At 34.7% G+C, this 22047-nt stretch overlaps 1 protein-coding gene across 1 annotated transcript in view; it reads left to right on the plus strand.

Moving 5' to 3' along the window:
• jazf1a (JAZF zinc finger 1a) overlaps positions 1 to 20087 on the plus strand; it is a 33582-nt gene extending 13495 nt beyond the window's left edge. Inside the window, 4 exon segments of the mRNA NM_001044955.2 lie at positions 12362 to 12434; positions 14890 to 15086; positions 18046 to 18215; positions 18698 to 20087. Of these exon segments, the coding sequence (NP_001038420.2) occupies positions 12362 to 12434; positions 14890 to 15086; positions 18046 to 18215; positions 18698 to 18844 (587 nt within the window). The 3' untranslated portion in view covers positions 18845 to 20087.
• The last annotated feature ends 1960 nt before the right edge of the window (positions 20088 to 22047 follow it).

The following is a 22047-nucleotide window of genomic DNA, read 5'->3' on the forward strand; positions in this document are numbered from 1 at the left end:
ATGTGAGATGAGATTAAGTGCATCTCACTACATAGTGCAAACCTGTCAATTATAACCTTTTAGTACAATCACACTAAACAACAAGTTACAGTAGAAATAACTGTAGACAATAAGCAGTAGTACAAAAATAAGGGATGAGAGGAGGGTAGGGTGAGGTGGAGTAAACAGTTCTGAGGTAGAACGAGAGAGATATACACATGAAGTACTATGTAAATGTGAAATGATAAATACTAGTGTAAAATAGGGCATGAGAGGGGAAGGGGGTGAAGTGGAGTAAACAATTTTGAGGTTGAACAGAAAGCATATACCATATGTAATATGTAAATGTAAGATGATAATAATAGTGTAAAAAATAGGAGATGAGAGCGGGGAGGGTTAGGTGGGGTGAACAGTTCTGAGGCTGAAAGAGATATATGTACAAGAAATATATAGAATGTGTTATGGAGCTTTATGTGTAAATTAGATTGTAAAATGACATATGCTACTTTAATATTATTTTACATGTGCTGACTAATTTTAAATTTTGACTTTGGTAGCCCCTGAAATGGGTTGTACCACTGACATTATTTAAACAGTTGGGGTAAATACACATATGACGTTTGTTTGTTTGTTTGTTTGTTTGTTTGTTTGTTTGTTTGTATTTATTGCATTGATAAAGCAGAAAAGCCATAGTGTCTAAAATACATGTACAGAGCTAAGCTGAGTGCATTTTATCGTTTAAAGGGACAGTTCCAATTTTAGATTACGTCACCTTTTACTTTTTTCAAATCTTTGATATTTTTCTAATTTTCGATATTTTAAATGATTGTTGGAAACTTGCAAACATTGACTTCCATATATATTTGTTTTTCCCTATGGAAGTCAGTGGTTACAGGTTTTTTGCTTTTTTCAAAATGTCTTCTTTTGTGATCAACAGAATAAAGTATATAGCTTTGGAACCACTTGTCAGGGAGTAAATATTGAGTATTTATTGAGTGAATGTAAATTTTTGAGAGAATTATCACTTTAAGCCAATAGTGTTGATCTAAATGTATGAGGTCAGCTATTTGCTAAAAATAACCACATTCTGAAAATGGAGTAAGAATGCCAGAGTGTCTGAAATACATGTACAGAGTGTATATGAGTAATGAAGTTTATTCTTTTTGCTTAAATAAACACATTATTTACCAGTGTGAATGTAAGCCAGAAAATAAAAACATTAAGTTCTCTCTTACTTTTTTCATTTAGTTAACAGTTAGTATTCAGTTGGTTTGATATTCTAGGGAGGTCAATTTACTGTAGTCTATGAATACTGTTAATGTGCTTAAATTTGTGCATTTCTAATAATTAGCGTATTTATTTCAATCAGTCTTAATGCTAACCTATATTGGCAAACTTCAAATTCATTATCATATCAAAAGGTCCCACAGAATGCAGTACTTACAGGGGTTGAACAATGAAACTGAAACACCTGGTTTTAGAACACAATAATTCATTAGTACGGTGTAGGGCCTCCTTTTGCAGCCAATACAGCATCCTACACAGTGGCCAGAGCGATTTTAAGCAGTTCCTCTTGCAGAAAAGTACCCAGGTCACTATGTGATGCTGGTGGAGGAAAACGTTTCCTGACTCGCTTATTCAAAAAAAAAACAAAGTGGCTCAATAATATTTTGATCTGGTGACTGTGCAAGGACGTGGGAGATGTTTAAATTCAATTTCATTCTTTCTCAAACTACTCTGTCATCAGTCTTGCTGTGTGTTTTAGTGTAATATCCTGTCTCATGACACCACCTTCAAGATACAATGTGTGAACCATTGGCTGCACTTGGTCTTCTACAATGGTTCAGTAGTCTATGGCAGTAATGCACCCATCTAGCACAAGTATTGGGCCTAGGCAATGCCATGATATTGCAGCCCAAACCATCCCTGATCCACCCCCGTCCTTCACTCTGGGCATGCAACAGTCTGAGTGGTACACTTCTTTTGAGGCTTCTTCACACTGTAACTCTCTCAGATGTAGAAAAAACGATGAAGGTGGACTCATCCAAGAACAACACGTTTCACATTGTACACAGCTCAGTTTGCTGTTGGATAACTGAAAAGATGTTTGGCATTGACTCCTTACTTGGGATACATCAAATATTCTAACACCTAAAATTGTCATTTAAAAATGGCCCAAAAGTTCATTTTCAATCGAATTTCGGCCGAAAGATTTTTATCAATGAAACAACAGTATATAGTATGTATGTTGTAACATAATCTTCGTGATGATGCATACTGGATGTGCTTGTCTGAAGCAGCATGTCTACGGTGTGTCTATTTGTTCTATTCAGATCCTCTACATTTCATCACAAATGTCCTGTTGCATAGTCGATCTGTGTTATAGCGATCATTACTTGAATATGGATATCAAGCAGTGCACAATCGAAATGATGTAGAGGGAGCAGCGCACAGTGCAGAAAAAAAAAGATCAGTGCAAGGTTTTATGTAAGTAATTTAGTAATTTAACTTAAGGGTGAAAAAAATCCTTAAGGTAAGGGATTTCATTAAAAGCGTTACAACAAACTTCTTAACTCTCACCTTTACCTAATGCCTTTTTAAGCATTTCAACGTAGTTTCTGCCAACATATGGCAATGGCGCCGCAGTTGCTATAGTTACGTAAACAGATTGTATTTAACCACGAATGCTTGTCACAATAACTGTTGCAGTAACTGTGCAACACATCCACGCCATTTTTTTTTTTTTTTCATTAAGCGAGTCAAGATGTTCCCTTATCGAGTCAAACTCTGGTCAAATTCAACATGTATTGAGGAGCTAAAAAACTTGGCTTGGATCAGGTAGAGCCTGTTGAAGTTGCACTGAAACTGCAATTTCAAGAGTTTAAAATAGATATTGCTTGATAATATTAGAAGGTTTGGCATGCTGTCCCGGGAGAGAACCCTGAGCTCAGAGATAATTGAGCCCTGGACTCCTGCCTGGTTGATGGGCATGTAAGGGTGTACAAGATCAGGTAGTGTTTGAGAGGTCCCCCTGGAAAAGGAAAAAAAGGCGGAGATGGGGTGGATGAGGGAATTTTTCAAAATGTGAAGATAAGGGAGTTTGGATTAATCTGATTGCCTTACTAATGATTACAGATGTGAGACCAGCCGCAATCAATCATATCACGTGCTCCTCTCGAAATTAGTTTGTGAAACTTAACTTCAAATGAATGCAATCCAGCTATCGACACACTGTGTACATTAGTTTGTTGATTTAATGATTTTTCTTAAATTATTTATTATGACATTATTTTAATAATATGAATTATTTTGAATTATTTATTAAAATATTCAGTTTTTGTGAATGTTTTATCTAAAACGTTTTATTTGGGTTAGAATGCATGAGCTGTTTTGGTCCCTTAAATTTATTAAGGGCAAATAATTACTAAGGGCTTAGTAGCAACAGTTAAGGGAACACATGGCTCATTAAGGGGAAATACTTAACGCCACCCATAAACTCCTTAAGTTGACCCTTAAAAATGTTATTTATGCACTGCTAGATGTTATCTCTCTGAAATCCCCACCAGAAGTGATAACCCATTGTTGTAATTAATGTTTTTATTTGACTTGTAATCTTTTTTTTTTTTTTTTAATTTTAATATTAAATTATGCAGTCATAGCCATAAATGGAATAATTGGCATAATAACCCTACTAACCCTTGTATATTATAGACAACTTTTAGAGGACTACAGTAGTTTGTTTTAATAATGTGTTCATGTAAAATCAGATCAATTAATAATAATCATGTTTTTTTAATGTTAATTAATTTAGTTGTTTTTGAACTGATCTATTAAAATACCTTGTGCAGTTTGCTTGCATTTCCATCACATTAACATTCATATCAGCAATCAAAGTGATTATCACTTGCATGCATATTAAGCAACATGCAAGTTTTGCAGCCTGGTTTTAACCTAGTTCAAAACAAATTCCTGTAAATCTCAGCCAGGTTAACCCTAACTGGCAGAGCTATCTTTACTGACACTGATTACAATATAATTCTTAAAAGTTCAAATGTCTTGTAATATCTCAGAGTAACATTCCTGTTTTTTTTTATATATATATATATATATGCAATCAAACTTTGTGTTTCTCTAAGTTAAGTTTTTAAGTTTTCTTTTAATTAATTAATTAATTTATTTATTTATTTATTTATGTATTTATTTATTTATTAATAAATAATTTTCAGTTCTACAGTGTTTACTGCACTATACAGTTGTCATATGTTAAATTCACGAAAAGTTACATTTTGTAAAAAAGAAAATTTGTTTAAGTTAGGCTAAAAGTGAAAGCTGAATCCAACTGCATTTGCACAGCTTTTTAAAAAATAGTCCAATGTTACAACAGCATATCTCAGATGTTATGGCGTCATTGTTTTTGGTATACAACGTACTGCAAAGTAATTTTACAATATCATTTTTTTGGGTCATTTGACTTTGGAATGATAGTGTTTATATTTGTTCAACATTGAAGCTTAATGTGAATGATCTAAAAACACTTAATCATAAAAGGTTTCAATTAACTGTGCTGTAAAATAATTCTACAACTTTGATATGTGTCACTTTTCCTAGTCCCTACTGACCACTTATATCTGTGGGTTAGAGATAGCATTTTTGTAAGTTTCGACCCTTAAGTGAAAATGATGGAGTATAAACATTTGCAACATTGCCTCCTTGTGGTAAAATTGTGGGTTTCTTACCTCATGACTGCCATGACAGACGTTTGCAGACGGTCATAAGATCTGTGAACTTTTACATTACGTAATCAAACGGGATCAAGAAAGAGCTGTCACGATGCCTATAATAGAAGCTTGATTATATATTTTGTTTTATTATCAAAAATATATATTTAAGTAAACTATAAGCATAATTTGACAGCTGTGTTTATGGTCTTTTATATTGTGAGAAAAAGATACAGGTATACAAACACAGAAACAGAAAGTTCAGTGGGTATATCTGTTTATAGTTACCTAGGACGAATGGAATTTTGCATTATGTCATACCCTCCCGTGTCAGCAAGATGATCCTACGGGCATTCGGACCTGTATTTAGGTAAATTGTTGTTGTGGCAGTGTTGATGTGTTCAGACATGCTGGTTTCATTTCCTATCAAATCTAGTTGAATGTAGAAAACAGCAGTTGACGTCATTTTCAAACAGATGTTTGTTACCCTTGTTTTTGTTGTTGTATCTTCGTATCATCGGCATGGTACGGTACGTGTCACTCTGAGCCGGAGCTAGTTGCTCAGTACCAGCATACAGTATGACCATCAAAAAGAAGCAGCTTATACCAGCTCAGATCTGCAAACAGAGCTCGAGCCATGGTTTAACAGTGCTGCAAGAGAAGTTGAAAAAAATCACCAGCCTAAACCGTTAGCCTAATATTCACGGTATTGTAATGTGTCACTGCCTAAAACCATTTGTTGTTAAACAATTTTTTTCCTTTAAAAATTCGAAATTGTCTTTTGACATTGGGGCCCCCCGAATTTATCACCTAATTAATAAAACTAGAATAAAAAGGTATTCAGAGAACTAAACGTGTTTGTGAGTAAATTTTGAAACCTGAGTTTCTTTCAGTGACCAGAAGATGTCAGCCTTGTTGCACAGTATCCATTTGTATTAGTAGTCTGACGATCTACATTTTATTTAAATATAAAACACATATAAAATGTATCCAAATGTATATAAATGTATCAGAAATGTTATTTACATTCTATTGTTTTGAAGTCATAAGGTCAAAGATTTTTCAGTCATAGCTTTGAGGTTTTGTTTGCTTATATTTAACTGTTCATCTTTTTTGATTTGCTGTGTGAAGATATAGTGAATAATTGTTCCACATGTTGTTTATAATAATTTTTATAGGGTTAAAAGGAAAATGTAATAACCATTTACCGTTCCATAATGGCACCATGAGTACTGAGAACTTCATTTAAGATGAAGTAATGAGGCAGTTAATGAACTCATTAAATTACCCCTGACTAACTTTGTTCTTAACTTTTTTTCAAATGAGTAGAATTACCTTTCAGTAAATTTTGAGTTAACTACACTCATTTCAGTTAATAAGGTTGACAGTTGGGTTTTTCAATGTAACCTTTATGAGTTTCTTTCGAAGAATTTTGTCCTACATTCTTTACAGTATCTTCTTTTGTGTTTAACAAAAGTTGAACTTGAACACAATTGGAACAATAGGGGTGTGATGGCAAAAATAATAATGAACTATACCTTAACCAGTTTTGGTGTACACTAGCAGAGATTTTAAATTTTTTTTTAAAAGAAGCCAATTCTGCTTACCAAGTCTTTAATTTGATGACAAATAATGTAAATTTTATTGCAATTTCAAGTAACCTTTTTCTTATTGAATTTAGTTTCAAATATAATTCATTCCTGTGATTCAAAGCTGAATTGTCATCATCATGAATGCAATCCTCAGTGTAACGTCATCCTTCAAAAACTAAAACTTGTATTATGAAGTGCAAAATGTATTTATGATGTAAAAAAGACAGCAAATAAAAGCTGTTATTGTCAACTTTCTTTTTTATCAAAGAATCCTAAATGTAAAATGTATCACTATTAGTAATTTATCACTATTAATAATCAGTACCGGCGACGCAGGGGGGCAGTAGGTAGTGCTGTCGCCTCACAGCAAGAAGGTCGCTGGTTCGAGCCTCGGCTCAGTTGGCGCTTCTGTGTGGAGTTTGCATGTTCTCCCTGCCTTCGCATGGGTTTCCTCTGGGTGCTCCGGTTTCCCCCAAAGGCATGTGGTACAGGTGAATTAGATAGGCAAAATTGTAAACTGTATGAGTGTGATTGAGTGTGTGTGTGTGTGTGTGTGTGTGTGTGTGTGTGTGTGTGTGTGTGTGTGTGTGGATGTTTCCCAGAGATGGGTTGCGGCTAGAAGGTCATCCACTGCGTACAAACGTCCTGGATAGGTTGGCGATTCATTCCGCTGTGGTGACCTTGGATTAATAAAAGGACTAAGAAAACGAATGAATGAATGAGTAACTTTGTACCAATAATAACTAATCATAATATTACAATGATTTGTGAAGAACACTGAAGATTGTGTGACCCTTGAATCACAGGAATAAAGTAAATTTAAAACTACAATGCTCAGCATATTTAAGTACACCCCTCACAAATCTTAAATTCATCTTTTTAATAGGAAGCTACAATATTATATTTGTGCATGTACATCAGGACTGAAGCCAAATCTGGAGCTTGTCTAACAAAATAACTTATGATAATGGTCCAAAAACTAGTACACCCAAAAAGATGTTATAGAAAAATATTAAATACAAATTTTTAAAAGAAGAAGAAAAATCAAGACAAGCAAAAAATAATAATTGTTTTATCTTTCAATTTCTAAATATGTTTGGTGACTAAAATATTATTTCAATAAACATATCTTTTTAATAAATGTGTTTTGTTAAAATACATTGCTTATATTCACTGAGAAATGAATCAAAATGGTGTGTACTCAATTATGCTGAGCACTGAACATTCTACATCTAAAATTGTAATATTATTTCAGTTTTTTTCTGGTATTTTTCATCAAATAAAAGCAGCCTTTTAAAACATTAAGAAATCTTACTGTTTCCAAACTAATGACTGATATAGTGTTTGTATCTGAAATAGCCCTTTTTGCAATTAAAGATAATATAATTGACAAAATAATATCAAGAAATTGTAATCACACATATGAGTGAAATTGAAATTCTGTTCAGCTCTGTTGAGATCATTATGATTTAATTGCTAGTGTGTGCATGTGTAAGAGAGAATGAAAATGACTCGTCAGGCCTTTTTATGAGGCAATTAGTGAGATCCAGTGGAAAATCCATAACACCAGCTCTCCTCCCTCCCCAAACCCTGTGTGTGTTTGCCTGTATGTACTGGTGTGCGTAATCTGTGCATTTGCGTGTGTGAGTGCTAATGTTTTGGTTTCCCTTTTCATGTGTGCCCTCGTCCTTGAGCTTGCGTGTGCTTGTGTGTACATACGGAAGTGTTTTTTGGAGCGTTGTATCCTGCTGAGCTCTGAGAAATGTAATTACAGCCTCGTTTAGAGTTTTCTCCATCCTCTCCTTCCCGCCTGTTTTCCCCTCCTCCTCCTTTTCCTCCATCCGGAGACCTGCTGCTCTCCAGCACATTAAAACACTCCCCTGCTTTTTAATTAGCCGTCTGGAAAACAAACCCGGCATTCCTGCATCACCGCTCCATGCCAGGCTCCTCAGACTCACACTAACAGGGACACACTTTTTGCTTTCTGATAGCTTTTGTGTTGTGTTTAACCACAGGGTGGCACATTCGCTCTTCTGCTAGGTTCAGAGCTACTTCGACTACATCTGTCTTATTTAGATTCACCTGATTCCAAATCAGCGTTTGGGACTGCATCAAATAGCCCAGTGAGCTTTGATAGGCAAAGGATTTAATGATATGCCTGCGAATAAAAGGCATGTTTATTGGAGAAAGTTCTTTAATGTCCTCACAGAGGGCCCGACATTATTAGCCCTACATAAAGATTTCATAGGGATTTAATACCGGTCATGGCCCATTAAAATGCAATATTACTGTTACTGGTTGGGAGACGTTCCTGCTGCTGTAAGGATGCTTGTAGTTTTGGACTGAGTTATGATTTTGCTAAATGTGAAAATTGGGGCCTTCAGTTTAACAAGCACTAAATGCTAAGTGTATTTGTGTGTGTGCATATGTATTTCCTTGCAACTTTTCCTGTGGAAAGACCTTGTGTGCTTTCATTTTGTAGGTGAAAGGAAATCATAAAATTGGAAAACATTAACTCTGGCAACCGTTTATTGTTCTGCACCTGGCTGGCACATAATTACACTTACACGCATGTACTAGTACTAATTTCAAATATAAAAACCAAAGGTTCTTTCAGAATATTCTGTTGCAGAACAGTAGTATATAAATTACAGAATTGGAAGTAAACAGAAGGGCGTCATGGTGGCACAATGGGTAGCACGATCGCCTCACAGCAAGACTGACTGGGTCATGTATGGAGTTTGCATGTTCTTACTGTGTTTGTGTGGGTTTCCTCCGGGTGCTTTAGATTCCCCCAAAAGTCCAAAGACATCCAGTACAAGTGAATTGGATAAGCTAAAATTGTCCGTAGTTTATGTTTCTAAAAGTGTGTGTATGCATGTTTCCCAGTGATGGGTTGCAGCTGGAAGGGCATCTGCTGCGTAAAACATATGCTGAATAAGTTGGCGGTTCATTTCGCTGTGACGACCCTAGATTAATAAAGGGACTAAGCCGAAGAGAGAATGAATGAATGAATGAAGTAAACTGACGCTGCCACGATTTTCAAATATGTTCCTTAAACACGACTTAAAGACTGATACAATTTATAAAACTTTTAAAATGTTTTATTTTTAAATATATTATTTAGATCTTTAATTGTACTGAAAAAGAGCAGCATTAACAGTTATAAAGTAATATTATGAGTAACTGATGACATAGTAAACTGTGACAGTTTTGTGTTACTGTAGTAGGCATGGGCCGGTATAAGATTCTGATAGTATGATAACCCTGGTTAAAAAAATCACGGTTTCACAGTATTGTGACTACTGCTCTAAAATATATTCTTTTTTAAATTTCCGGGTAAAAAATAACTTTTATCCCACATAAACACAAAAATATATTATTTTAAGAAACATTTTAAATATTTTGGGACAGTAAACATGTTAGGCTAAATAATTCAAATGAATTAAAAAATCACAATTTTTAAATGGCATCTTTGAATATATTTTCTGCCAGAGATACTGTTGTCCAAAAAAGAAAAAGAAAAAAAAGGTAAATAAAAAATCTAACACACAACATTATATCAGAAAACGACTTTTCCAAACCTTGATAATGGTTATTGTCCCATGCCTAAAAGGGAAAATAAAAAAGGGAAAATAAATTCAAATAAATTAATAAATAATAATAATAATACAGTTCGATAAATAATGTATTAATAAGTAATACAAGAAATGTGTAAAAATGCAGTTTTGCTGTTTTATTTTAGTTTCATTAAGTAACCAATGTATATTTTATTTGTTGATTAGCCATTATATATACATATATATACAGTGCTCAGTATAACTGAGTACACCCCATTTTGAAAATGAATATTTTTATCCATTTCTCAGTGAATATAGGCAATGAATTTTGCTGCATTTAAACAAAACATTTTTATTAAACAGATACATTTACTAAAATAATATTTTAGTCACCAAACATATTTAGAAATTGAAAGATAATACAATTTAATTCAAGCTAAATATTGCAAAAAAATTACAACTTACAAAATTTTTAAATGTTTTTGCTTCTCTTGATTTGTCCTCTTTTTAAAAATTTGTATTTAATATTTTTCTATAACATAAATTTAGGTCTACTAGTTTTTGGACCGTTATAGTAAGTTATTTTGTTAGATAAGCTCCAGATTTGGCTTTAGTATTGACTAAACTAATGTATATAAACATGATATTGTAAAGTATCCTAAAATATTCATTTAAATGAGAGATTTGTGAAGGATGTACCTCTAAATGCTGATTTATATATAATGCATGTATATGTGTGTGTGTGTGTGTGCATGTGTGTTTTAGATTTATTTAACTGTAATGCATCATATATTCGATTTTAAAAACAGTCTTCATAGATACTATACAGAGAAATAACTGAAATGAAAACTTATGAAAAATAACTGAAAACTCCTTTCCTCTTTAAGCACTTAATGTACTATTGAAAAAATCCTCTGTGCTTTCCTTAAAGCTGTTTTATTGAATCGCCTGTTGGTCATTTTTAAAGTCACTAAAATGCCATCTGCTAAATAATATTTGTTTAATCCATTTAAATTGTTTTAGCCTAATTGCGAATTATTAATGAATGACAATTATGTTTAAGCTTGAAAAGGCACACCAGCAGGTAAATGATTTGTAAATGCTAATAAACCACTGATGAAGACCACCTCTGAGGACCACCTGAGATACACAGATGTGTGTGTGCGTGTGTGTGTCCCCTTTATGAGGTGAGGAAGGCCTGATACATGCAGTGCTGAAACCAGAAAGTGCTCTGATGATAATAAGGCAGAAACAGATACAATCTACACCGGTTTTCCTTTAAAAGCTACTCTTTGCTACTTCATGCAGTTCATTTGGGTTTTGGAATACAAGACCGTAACATTGTGTGAAATTTGACAGTGCAAAAGACATATATTTGCATGGGAGGTCTGGCATGTTTTGCACAGTGAGCTTGTAGAAGTCGCTCCATGTTAAGGGAGAATACTGGTGAAGTGAACATGATGGAATGCCTTTAATGGCTTTCAGTAATCCCTCATTTAGACATATGGCACTTATTATATACCCTGCCTCTTATGCACCACACATATAACTGTGCACATGCATGCAACGCAACCATCTTAACATGAAAAAAAAAACATATTTTCTTTTTCTCGTTACTCCAAGCGGTCATTTAAACAAATGTGGAATGTGCCAGCACACACACATACACACGCACACACTCAGCAGTGTGTCTTTTTTCTCTTTGTGAGGTCTTCTGTGCACCATTTATGTTTTAATGAGCTTTAAGCAGCAATTAACATCCTACAATTCTCTCTTTCTCTCTTTCTCATGAGCACACACTGAAAAATGTCTTTGTTAAATACCATTTTGCAAGCATGTGCACATTTGTACAAATAACACTGATAAATGCGAACAAAAAAGGACTCTTTGCCACATGAGGGCAGTCTCAGGCCATCATACAGATAAGCATGCACGCACACACACACACACACGCACACACACGCACACACACACACACGCACACACACACACACACACACACACACACACACACACACACACTTTGCTGTGTAACTTTGAAGCATTGCCTGTTGAGCCTCAGGCAATGGAAGCTGCCTGCTGTCACAAGCCGAATGGAAAAAGTGTGGTGGTGTAGTGGTTTGGTCTGGGCTGTGGGGCATTAAGGGTTCTTGTTTGAGTAAACTTATAGTAAGCACTATTATGTTTCAAGATGTTGCTTTGCACACTTTGTTCAAACTACTTATTTAAATGAGCTGAAAACAACACAATTCTTAAGTTTTCTTTGAGGCTTTTCAATTTAACAGCTTAATTGTGTTATTAAATTCTATCCATTTAAATTTGTAAACACTAATAAGTTCACTTAATTCCTTAATGTTGTCCTAACACAAATCAATTGTGCTGAATCCAGCATTTTTTACAGTGCATATGACATTCTGTACCGTGCAAATGTCAGGTTTTGGTGCAGTGCTATATGTGTATTTTATTCAGCTTCATATGTCTAATGTGTTTTTTTTGTCTCTTCCTTTCTCAGATACAGACCCTAGAGTTCTGGAGCGGCAGGAGCTGCAGCAGCCCACATACGTCGCACTGAGCTACATCAATCGGTGTGCATGTTGAAATATTTCTATGCTAATTTACTTCATAAATTTGTCATTAAGAAGTTTATGATGTACACACATCATCGGTCAAAGGTTTATGGGTGATATTTAAGATGCTTTAAAAAGATTTAAATTTCTAATAAATGTGCAGTGTTATTTAGAACTTCTAGTGATAAAAAATACTTAAAAGTGTAATTCCAGGTTTCCATCACAACCTTTTCCAGCAACATATTAATAATTATGTTTCTTAAGCCGTTAAACAGCATTTTAGATGTCTAAAGATGGCTCTGAAGTAAAGGCTTAAAATATATTAAAGTGATTAATAACTATTATTGTAAATGAACTATTTATTTGTGTGTATATATACGTATATTAATACCAACTTTCATCGAAATTATTTAGGGCTGTACGCTATATGAAAAATTACACAGTGTGATATTTTGCTCTATGATATATATTGCGATATGAATACAATGTCACTACACTGTAAAACCTTAAAAGTTTAGGCAACTAAAAAACAATTGAGGAAACCGATTGCAACAAACCATTTATGTTTAAAAACGAATCCTATTTAGTACTGTGAACTTAATCCATTTGAGTAAAGGAAACAATCTGAGCACAGTAAAACCCAATAAATAAAGAGAACTCAAACTGAGTACTGTAAAACCCAATAAATTAAGGCAACTCAAACCGATTGAGGAAACCGATTGCTACAAATCATTTGAGTTAAAAAACAAATCTGAATGAGTACTGTGAACTTACTCCATTTAAGTTGAAGTAATGAGGTATTTAAATAACTTATTACCTTCAACACTGAGTTCTCAAGAGTCCAAATGTATTCAGGTATACAGTATTAAAATAATAAAATGTGAAATAATACTGCTTTGTCTTCGTTTGATATAATTTGCTTCATACAATTGTCTTAAAGTTTATGATGTACACACATCATTGATCATTGGTTTTTGAGCAATATTTAAGATGATTTAAAAAGATTTCATTTTCTATTAAATGTGCTGTGTTTTTTTCAAACTTCTAGTGATAAAAAATTACTTAAAAGAGTAATTCCCCGTTTTCATTGCAACAATTTCCAGCAACATGTTAATAATAATGTTTCTTAATCTGTTAAACAGCATTTTAGATTTCTAAAGATGACTCCAAAGTAAAGGCTTTTATTAAAGTGATTAATAACAATTGCTGTAAATGAATTGTTTGTTTGTTTATATATACAGGTCCACATTTGAAGTTGATCAAAATCAACTTTCATCAAAATGATCTAGGGCTGTACGATATTTAAAAATTACACATTGCAATTTTTTTTTATTCTATGATATATATTGAGATATGAATACAATTTCACCACATGAGTTCAATAAATGTTTTTAAAGAATCTATTATTTTAGATTGATTGGGAAGATTCTGAAGGGTAGTGCATAAAATATAATAATCTACAAGCATAGATACATTTATTAAAGAAAAATATGCAAATTTAATGAACAGCTTATTGTTTTCCCAAGAGTCCAAATGTATTCAGGTATACAGGAATTGAACAATAAAATGTGAAATACTACTGCATTTTCTTCATTTTATAAACAGTTCCATAAAATTAATCTTTATTAATTTCTCAAAGCTACAAACGGTACATTATCTTACGCCTGAATGCTTTAAACCCTCACAAAATGATAAATTATAATCCGACTCATCATTGCATATTCTTGCCATTTGACTACTGCAAATGATCACATTGTGATAATATTATTTTAGGATACTAAAATTATCCTTAAAAAACTATAAAACAGGATTGCTCAAACTCTGTCCTAAAGGGCCGATGTCCTCCAGAGTTTAGCTGCAACTTGCTTTAACACATCCACAATAAAGTTTCTAGTACACCTAGTTAGAGCTTGATTAGCTAGTTTAGGTGTGTCTAATTGAGGTTAGAGCTAAACTCTGCAGAACACTGGCTCTCCAGGACCGAGTTCTGCTATGAAACAACACTAATTCTTGTCTTAGGAAAATTTTGAAACCTTCAAATGTTGACTAAAGAGATATTCAGGATACCTTAAATATCCGCAACAATAATATAATCTCAAATAAACTGCAAAAAATTGCAACAAAAATGGCGAACATATTTATAATAATCCTAACACTTTCAGTTCCATGAAGGCTACAGCTTGCTAGCATAAAATCACCTCTTAGCTACGCTTGGCTTGTAGCCTTACTTTTATGAAAATAATTAAATAAATACTTTATACTGTCACTACTAGTGTTACAGTTTGAAAGCTACACAAAGCTAAAAAAAAAACACAAAGCAAAGCATTTTACTGTGTGTGTCGAGGTCATTTATATTTAACACACACTACAGTCAATTGTAGCTTCTGTTTGTTTAAAGTTTTAAATTACTGTCATTTTAAGGATACTATAATCAGTAGATAAATATTGACATGTCCTTTTTGTTTCTTTTTAGATTCATGACTGAAGCAGCTCGCAGAGAGCAGGAAACGCAGAAGAAGAAGGTCCAACCCAAAATTGCTATATCAGTCACCGGCGGTGTATCGCGTAATAGTACAGCTACACCTCCACGCCACAGCAACGGCAGCCTAACTCCACCTGTCACGCCTCCCATCACACCCTCATCATCCTTCCGCAGCAGCACACCTACAGGTTACTGGGGCTTGGAACTTTTTACATCAAAGTTATTTATACCATTTTATACAATGTAATAATTTTTAGGCAAATGCACAGCTTAAAGATCTAGTTTACCCCAAAAATAAAAATTCTGTTATTAATTACTCACCCTCATGTTGTTACAGCTCCCTGAGATCTTCATTCATTTTCAGTACACAAATTAAGATATTTATTATGAAATCTTAGAGCGTCCTTATGCTATATAGCCTGAGATGTTTAAGTCCAGTAGAGGAACCAAAAAACAAACCATTCCCTTGGACTTCAGTGGTTCAGCTATAATTATATGAAGAACACTTTGTTTGCATGTCTTCCGCATCAGATCAGGGTGCACATTTACTACAGGAAATACGACGTGTGCGTGTTGCACTGCTGAATCTAATGTACACATACACCCTGATCTGTAGTTAAAAAAAAACATTGGCGAACAGTCATTTTTATAGTTCTTTTGGTACAGAAAAGTGTTCATGGAGCCTCCTATTGAACAACTGAAGTCACATAGAAGGTTTTCACATTGTTTTGGTTGTTTTTTGAACATTGTTGCTGTTTATGGAGGATGAGGGAGCTCTCAAATTTCATTTCAAATATCCTAATGTGTGTTCTAAAGTTGAACGAAGATCTTAGGGGGTTAAAATGACATAAAAATGAGTAATTAATGGAGAATGTGAACGTGTCGTTACAGTTCAAAGCATTCTGGGTATTTAGGACCTGGATCCCATTGACCTTGATTGATTTATTGAATCATATATATTCACTCGTCAGCAATAAACTGCACATTAGTCCATTCTATCTAGAGTGTTAGAAATGTGTATTTAAAAAAATGGTCGGTCTTCTTTTTCTGTGGGGTTTTTCATCGGTTTACATTGTGTCCAACAAAACAGCAGAAGGCAACTTGCCATGATTTAGAATCCCATTTTCTAATATGCAGTGTTTAATTTGTAAATGAATAATTCCTTGAACAAAACCAGGAAATAATCCACCAAACAATTTTAGTTTTCCCGCAATATGACATCATTAAACAGTGATAGCGCAAAACAACAGCATCACATTTCTGAACGGTCTTTAATTATTTTGTGCCATATAATGTTATAGGTCAGTCATGAATAATAAAAACATGTAGCTACAAACACAAAAGGATAAACAATCACTATTCAGCTCACATCACTATTATGTGCCAAGTGGAAAACAAATAATTAAATTACACTAGTCTAATCTTCAAGAAGAGTCCACAGTTACCTCTTCTGGCATGTTTTCCAGCTGACTTGAGATCGCTTTTCTTCTGTCTCTCGCTATCCTGATCCATTTGTGCAGTTTCATCTTCTTAGGATCTCTTTTGATCAGGTTCCTTATCAGATTTACTTGTGGTTTTAAAATATGAAAATATGCGTCACTGCATCTTTGCTGTTTTTAAAATACAAATACAATTTAGATTGGCCACTATGCCATTATTTATTTTCGCTGCTCACTGCGCACAAAACAACTATCACCAACCAATAAGAGTGATTGTAAACATAAGAAAGCTGAAAATATTGTTGAGCGCCAATAGTTTTGTTTTAACTTGCACATGGTGACCACCATCGAGAGTCTCTCTCTCTCACACACACACATAAACACGTGTAGGTATTCACTGCACACCAGTTAATGGCAGATCCACTAAAATAAATACCGGAACGCCAAACACGAATATCTGACATTTTCCGGAACAAGATCTGGCTCAAATTAAGCACCTACTAAAACAAAATATTCAGTTCTACGCATTTCTAGTTCTAATTGCATAGCCTACAACAGTCAGAAATTTATATATATATATATATATATATATATTAAAAAAAAGCTTTTAGATGGGATGTGCAGGAATCCTAAAAGCATGATCTGAACAATGTCTTCATGTGTGGTAATTGAAATGTAAGTGGAATAATAGATCAAAATTGCTCACTTGAATCGTTAAAAAAAGAATGCCCATGATGGCGACACAGTGGCTCAGTGGTTAGCACTATCGCATTACAGCAAGAAGGTCACTGGTTCAAGTACCAGCTGGGTCAGTTGGCATTTCTGTGTGGAGTTTGCATCTTCTCCCCTTGTTGTGTGGGTTTCCTCAGTGTGCTCCAGTTGAGTGTATATGTGTGAATAAGTGTGTATGAATGTTTCCCAGTACTAGTTTGCAGCTAGAAGGGCATCCACTGTGTAGAACATATGCTGGATAAGTTGGCAATTTGTTCCACTGTGGCAACTCCTGATAAATAAAAATAAAATAAATAAAAATGCCCCACGATAGTCTAATGGTCATTCCGCTTTGTTTAGTAACCTCGGTATCACCGCCATTATTTTACAATAATTCCATGGCACAATGGCAATTATTTCTTACTTATCTAACTCATTAAGATTGTTTGTAGTACTTGAGGTAAATTTAACGGCTGCTGATTTGCTATCTTTTAATTTGTAATTATTTAGTCCTAAACTGACTTTCTTCATTAGCTGTCAGAGAGTTAGTTCCATCTAAAGCTGAGGTAACTAAATGTGTGTGTCCTCTAAAGTTTCCATTGCTTGAGTGTTGTCCACTTTCTGCAGCATATCTGTTCCACTTCCTGTTTATTTAATACTGTGCATGTCTTTGACTTGACATTTCAATAAGCCTGCCATTGATCTATGTTAAGAGACAAGGCAAGAGTGAGAAACATGTGCTTAACAGTAGACAGCCAGTTGTTTCAGGTGAATATTACCAAATGAATCTGGGTTCTTTCAGAAATATAAAGACTGAACTGAACTGTGGCAAAAAAAGAGGGAAAAAAAATCACATTAGGTCTCTAATAAAGAAACATTGGATAATTAGAGCAAAGGGCACGTTTACTTTCTCAGTTCTCATTAGCTCTTACATCAGCTAATATATGAAGCAAATAAACGACTAATTAAAGAGTTTAACTTTATTGCTGTGCCTCAGGCAGCGAGTGTGATGAGGAGGAGGTGGAGTACGAAGACTCTGACAGTGACGAGTCCTGGACCACAGAAAGTGCCATCAGCTCAGAGTCCATCCTCAGCTCCATGTGCATGAATGGAGGCGACGAGAAACCCTTCGCATGCCCTGTTCCAGGATGTAAGAAGAGATACAAGGTACTGCACTCACATAGAAGCACATAACTTTAATAAAGCAAACATTTGAGTGTCTTTTCACTACACCATCATCAAGAATTCACAATATTTTACAAAAAATATGGAAATTTATTACAAATTGTGTCTGAAGTTTTATAGTAAATGAATCAAACAATCGCATAAACAAAGAACAAATACACTTTTAAAATGTTAGTCAAAATATAACACTTGATGAAAACGACCTCATGCCTCTAGATGGCTTGAAGAGAAGAAAAACTATATGATCTTACAATTGTGTTGCTTCTCATCGTGTTTCTTTAGCCATAACAAATAGCACATTCAGTATAAATACAGCTACAAAAATCAGTTTAGTTGTTCACATTAAATATTATTCAGACTGTCTAAGTAAGGGGTTGGGATGCTGCAGACTATTGCGCAAATAATTCTTTCATCCTGGAAAGGCTTTGTCTCATTCTTGTTTTTCATGTTTCTCTTTTTTCCAGAATGTGAACGGTATTAAGTACCATGCTAAAAACGGCCACAGGACGCAGATCCGTGTGAGAAAGCCCTTCAAGTGTCGCTGTGGGAAAAGCTATAAAACCTCTCAAGGCCTTAGACATCACACCATCAACTTTCACCCACCCCTGTGATAAACCTACACACACACACAAAGTTATTTTCACGTTTACCTGATCATCCTTACATTTACATTTCAGGATCACGTGTAAACTGGGATCAAATGCTGATTTTCCTTGATGTGTGTGCTTTTATATATGTCGGTATACTTGTACATTTGCACATTTCATGTATATCATTTCTTTTTAATATATCCTTTATTTTATTTTATTTTATTTTAAAGTGACACAGTCACTGATAAATGAAAATTACTGTGCTGAAGATAAGGACATGTCATAAGCATTCGTTTCTGATTTTAAAGACAAAAGGATTTAAAATCAGAGGAGAGATTCTCTTTGCTCGCAGATCTACGTCAAGTGAAAACTACACTGCAAAAAAGTTTTTCTTACTTAGATTTTTTTGTTTTGTTCCTCGTCCAAATAATTGAAAATTATTGAATCAAGAAGAATATTCTGGACAAGTAAAACATAATGTCTTGTTTTAAGAAATAATATGCCAAAATGAAGTGCGTTTTTCCCTGAAAGAAGCAAAACAATCTGCCAATGGGGTTGTAAAAATAATCTTATGTCAAAAGGAAAAACAAGATCATTTTGCTTACCCCATTGGCAGATTATTTTGCTTGTTTTAAGCAAAACTGACTCAATATTGGCATATTATTTCTGAAAACAGGAAATTATGTCCCAATGCCAATTATATTATTGTACCCCTACCCCATCCCCTTCATTTACCCCTATGAAATGGGACAGCACTGCAGCACCTGCACACGTCATCATACATCATCGTGATCTCTTGTTTCATTTGAGATCAGACGATTGTGACTGCTGTAGTTATTACAGTTTTTTTTTTTTGTATTTATCTTCAGGAAATGACTGAAGGCATATATTATGTTATCATAACGATCTAATGTGACAATAAGATCATAATACTGTGCATTTACACAGTGGCCATATTCATGTATGTAAACACAAAAAAACAACATTAACATTATAGCAGACACTGTAAAAAGCTCATTCTCAGCCACTAGACTTTTCTGACAGGTTATTAGTGTCATCAAGTGACAGAATACTATTATACTATACAGACTGCTATCCAAGAGTTATTATTCTAGATAATAGTTATTATTCTAGATAGCAAAATTTAGCATTTTTTATTTTAGCGTTTTTTTAAAGGCATGACGGTAAAACAAACTTGGTTATGAATATATTAAAACGTGCTTGTTTGTTGTAAAAATTCGTAATAATGACAAAAAAAAACAAACACTAATTTGTGGATCTTCTTACTTCCGGGTGCAGCTATGCAGCCGTTGTAGCTGGTGTAGTCTGGGAAAATTTCTTAGCCATTGGTTTCGAGTGTGATCCTGAAAAATCTCAGTTTGAATGACTATCTACACCTTCCCCTTATCCCTAAGCCTTCAAGCTAAAGAGAATAGGGACACCCTACCCCTTTACCGGAACGAGCGAAACAAGGGGTAAGTTGAAGGGCTAACGGGTAGAATAGGGATTGAGTCTATGTTTTGCTTGTCTAGAAAATGCTTCTTGAAATAAGAATTTTTAGATATTTGGACTAGAACCAAGACAGGATGTAAGTAAGAAAAGCATTTTCTGCAGTGTACAGTAGATAAACATGTACATATACAAATTATATGAAGACACATTTATAAATATATAAATATATATATATATATATTAGTAGCTAAGTTTATTATCCAAACATTTTATTTTCCATTATATATTTTGCAGAACATTTAAATTATGTTTTATACGAGAACTTTATCTCATCTTTAAGGACCATTTCTCTTTTTGTTTTTTATTTGCTTTGTAAAGAATCAGTCTTTTATTGTCTGAATTGAGAAGACATTGATCTCAGGTCACAATTCAGCTGCCAACTTTCAGACAAACCAGGAAACAGGAAAAACACACTTCCACTAACTTCGCTCCAGAACATTCCACATGCGTAAATCAGATTGGCTGACATTATGCAGCGTAAACTCACCTTTCCGCATTTTGTTTTGCATGCGGCTGGCATGCTGGCAGCACCTGTGAAAAAGCGGAATTCTCTGCATGTGGCATTTTCCAGACGACTGAAAGTGGTTTTGTGACGTGGACATGGTTTATGTCTCATGCGTCTAGTTGTATCGGAGTAACACTACACAATGATCTCTGAATGGAACCAATTTTTGTTGAAGCATTCAAACTATGTCAGCCTAAAGAGAGACAGAGAAGGTCAGATTCACTCTGTCCTGTTTCCCTGCTGTTATGCCAGCAGTGCAGAAGTGCCAAGATATTCGTCCCCAACAAAGAAACATGGATGATCTGCCAAACACACAACGGGTCACATCTGGCTATCCGTTTAGTGCCTGTTAACGGAGGAGCCTTAAAGAGGACCTAAACTTCTGTTTGTGTACTCAGCCTTGCAGTATTTTGTTGTGCGTTTTTGCTCGTAAGATCCTTAATTCAGTCATCGCTGTTGTTTATTTTTTATTTTCGACACATTTGGGACACGTTTGTCCTTGTGGCTGTGTTTGTGTAAACGTATTTGTTAGCCCTCTGCTTGCCTTGTATTGTAGGCTACAGCTTGCTAGCATGACACGACTGCTTAGCTGCTCTGCTGTCTTTTGGCTTGTAGTCTTACCGTTACAATCTTTGTTGTCAGAAGTATTCAATCTTATTTTATGATGTTACCCCTAGTATTATAGTGCCAGATGCATACCTACATCTAAATATATTTTCTCAACTTTAATTCTCTGTCCAGTCGTCAGCCAAAAAAAAAACATCTCTGCTGAAAAATCCTGCTTAAACCAACTTAGGATGGTTGGCTGGTTTTAGCTGGTCGACCAGCCTAGTTTTAGAGGGGTTTTGGCCTTTTCCAGGATGGTTTTCAGCCATTTCCAGCCTGGTCTTAGCTGGGAGATGACCAGCTAAGACCAGCTTGACCAGCCAAAACCAGCTATGTTCATCTTTAACCAGGCTGTGAGGTTGGTTTTAGCTGCTAAGCTAAGACCAGGCTGGAAATAGCTGGAAACCAGCATGGAATTAGCCTAAACCCCTCTAAAACCAGGGTGGTCCTCCTGCTAAAACCAGCCAACCAGCTTTTGCTGGTTTAAGCTGGATTTTTTAGCAGGGATACCATGGTTTACATGAGTAAAATGTCTTTAGCAACTGCTAAGAGCTTAAACTTTTGGTGCAGAGAAGGACCAAGTAAGCTTTCCTATCCATTA

This window comes from Danio rerio, chromosome 19, assembly GCF_052040795.2.
Source record: "Danio rerio strain M-AB ecotype USA chromosome 19, GRCz13ab, whole genome shotgun sequence".
Lineage (NCBI taxonomy): Eukaryota > Metazoa > Chordata > Actinopteri > Cypriniformes > Danionidae > Danio > Danio rerio.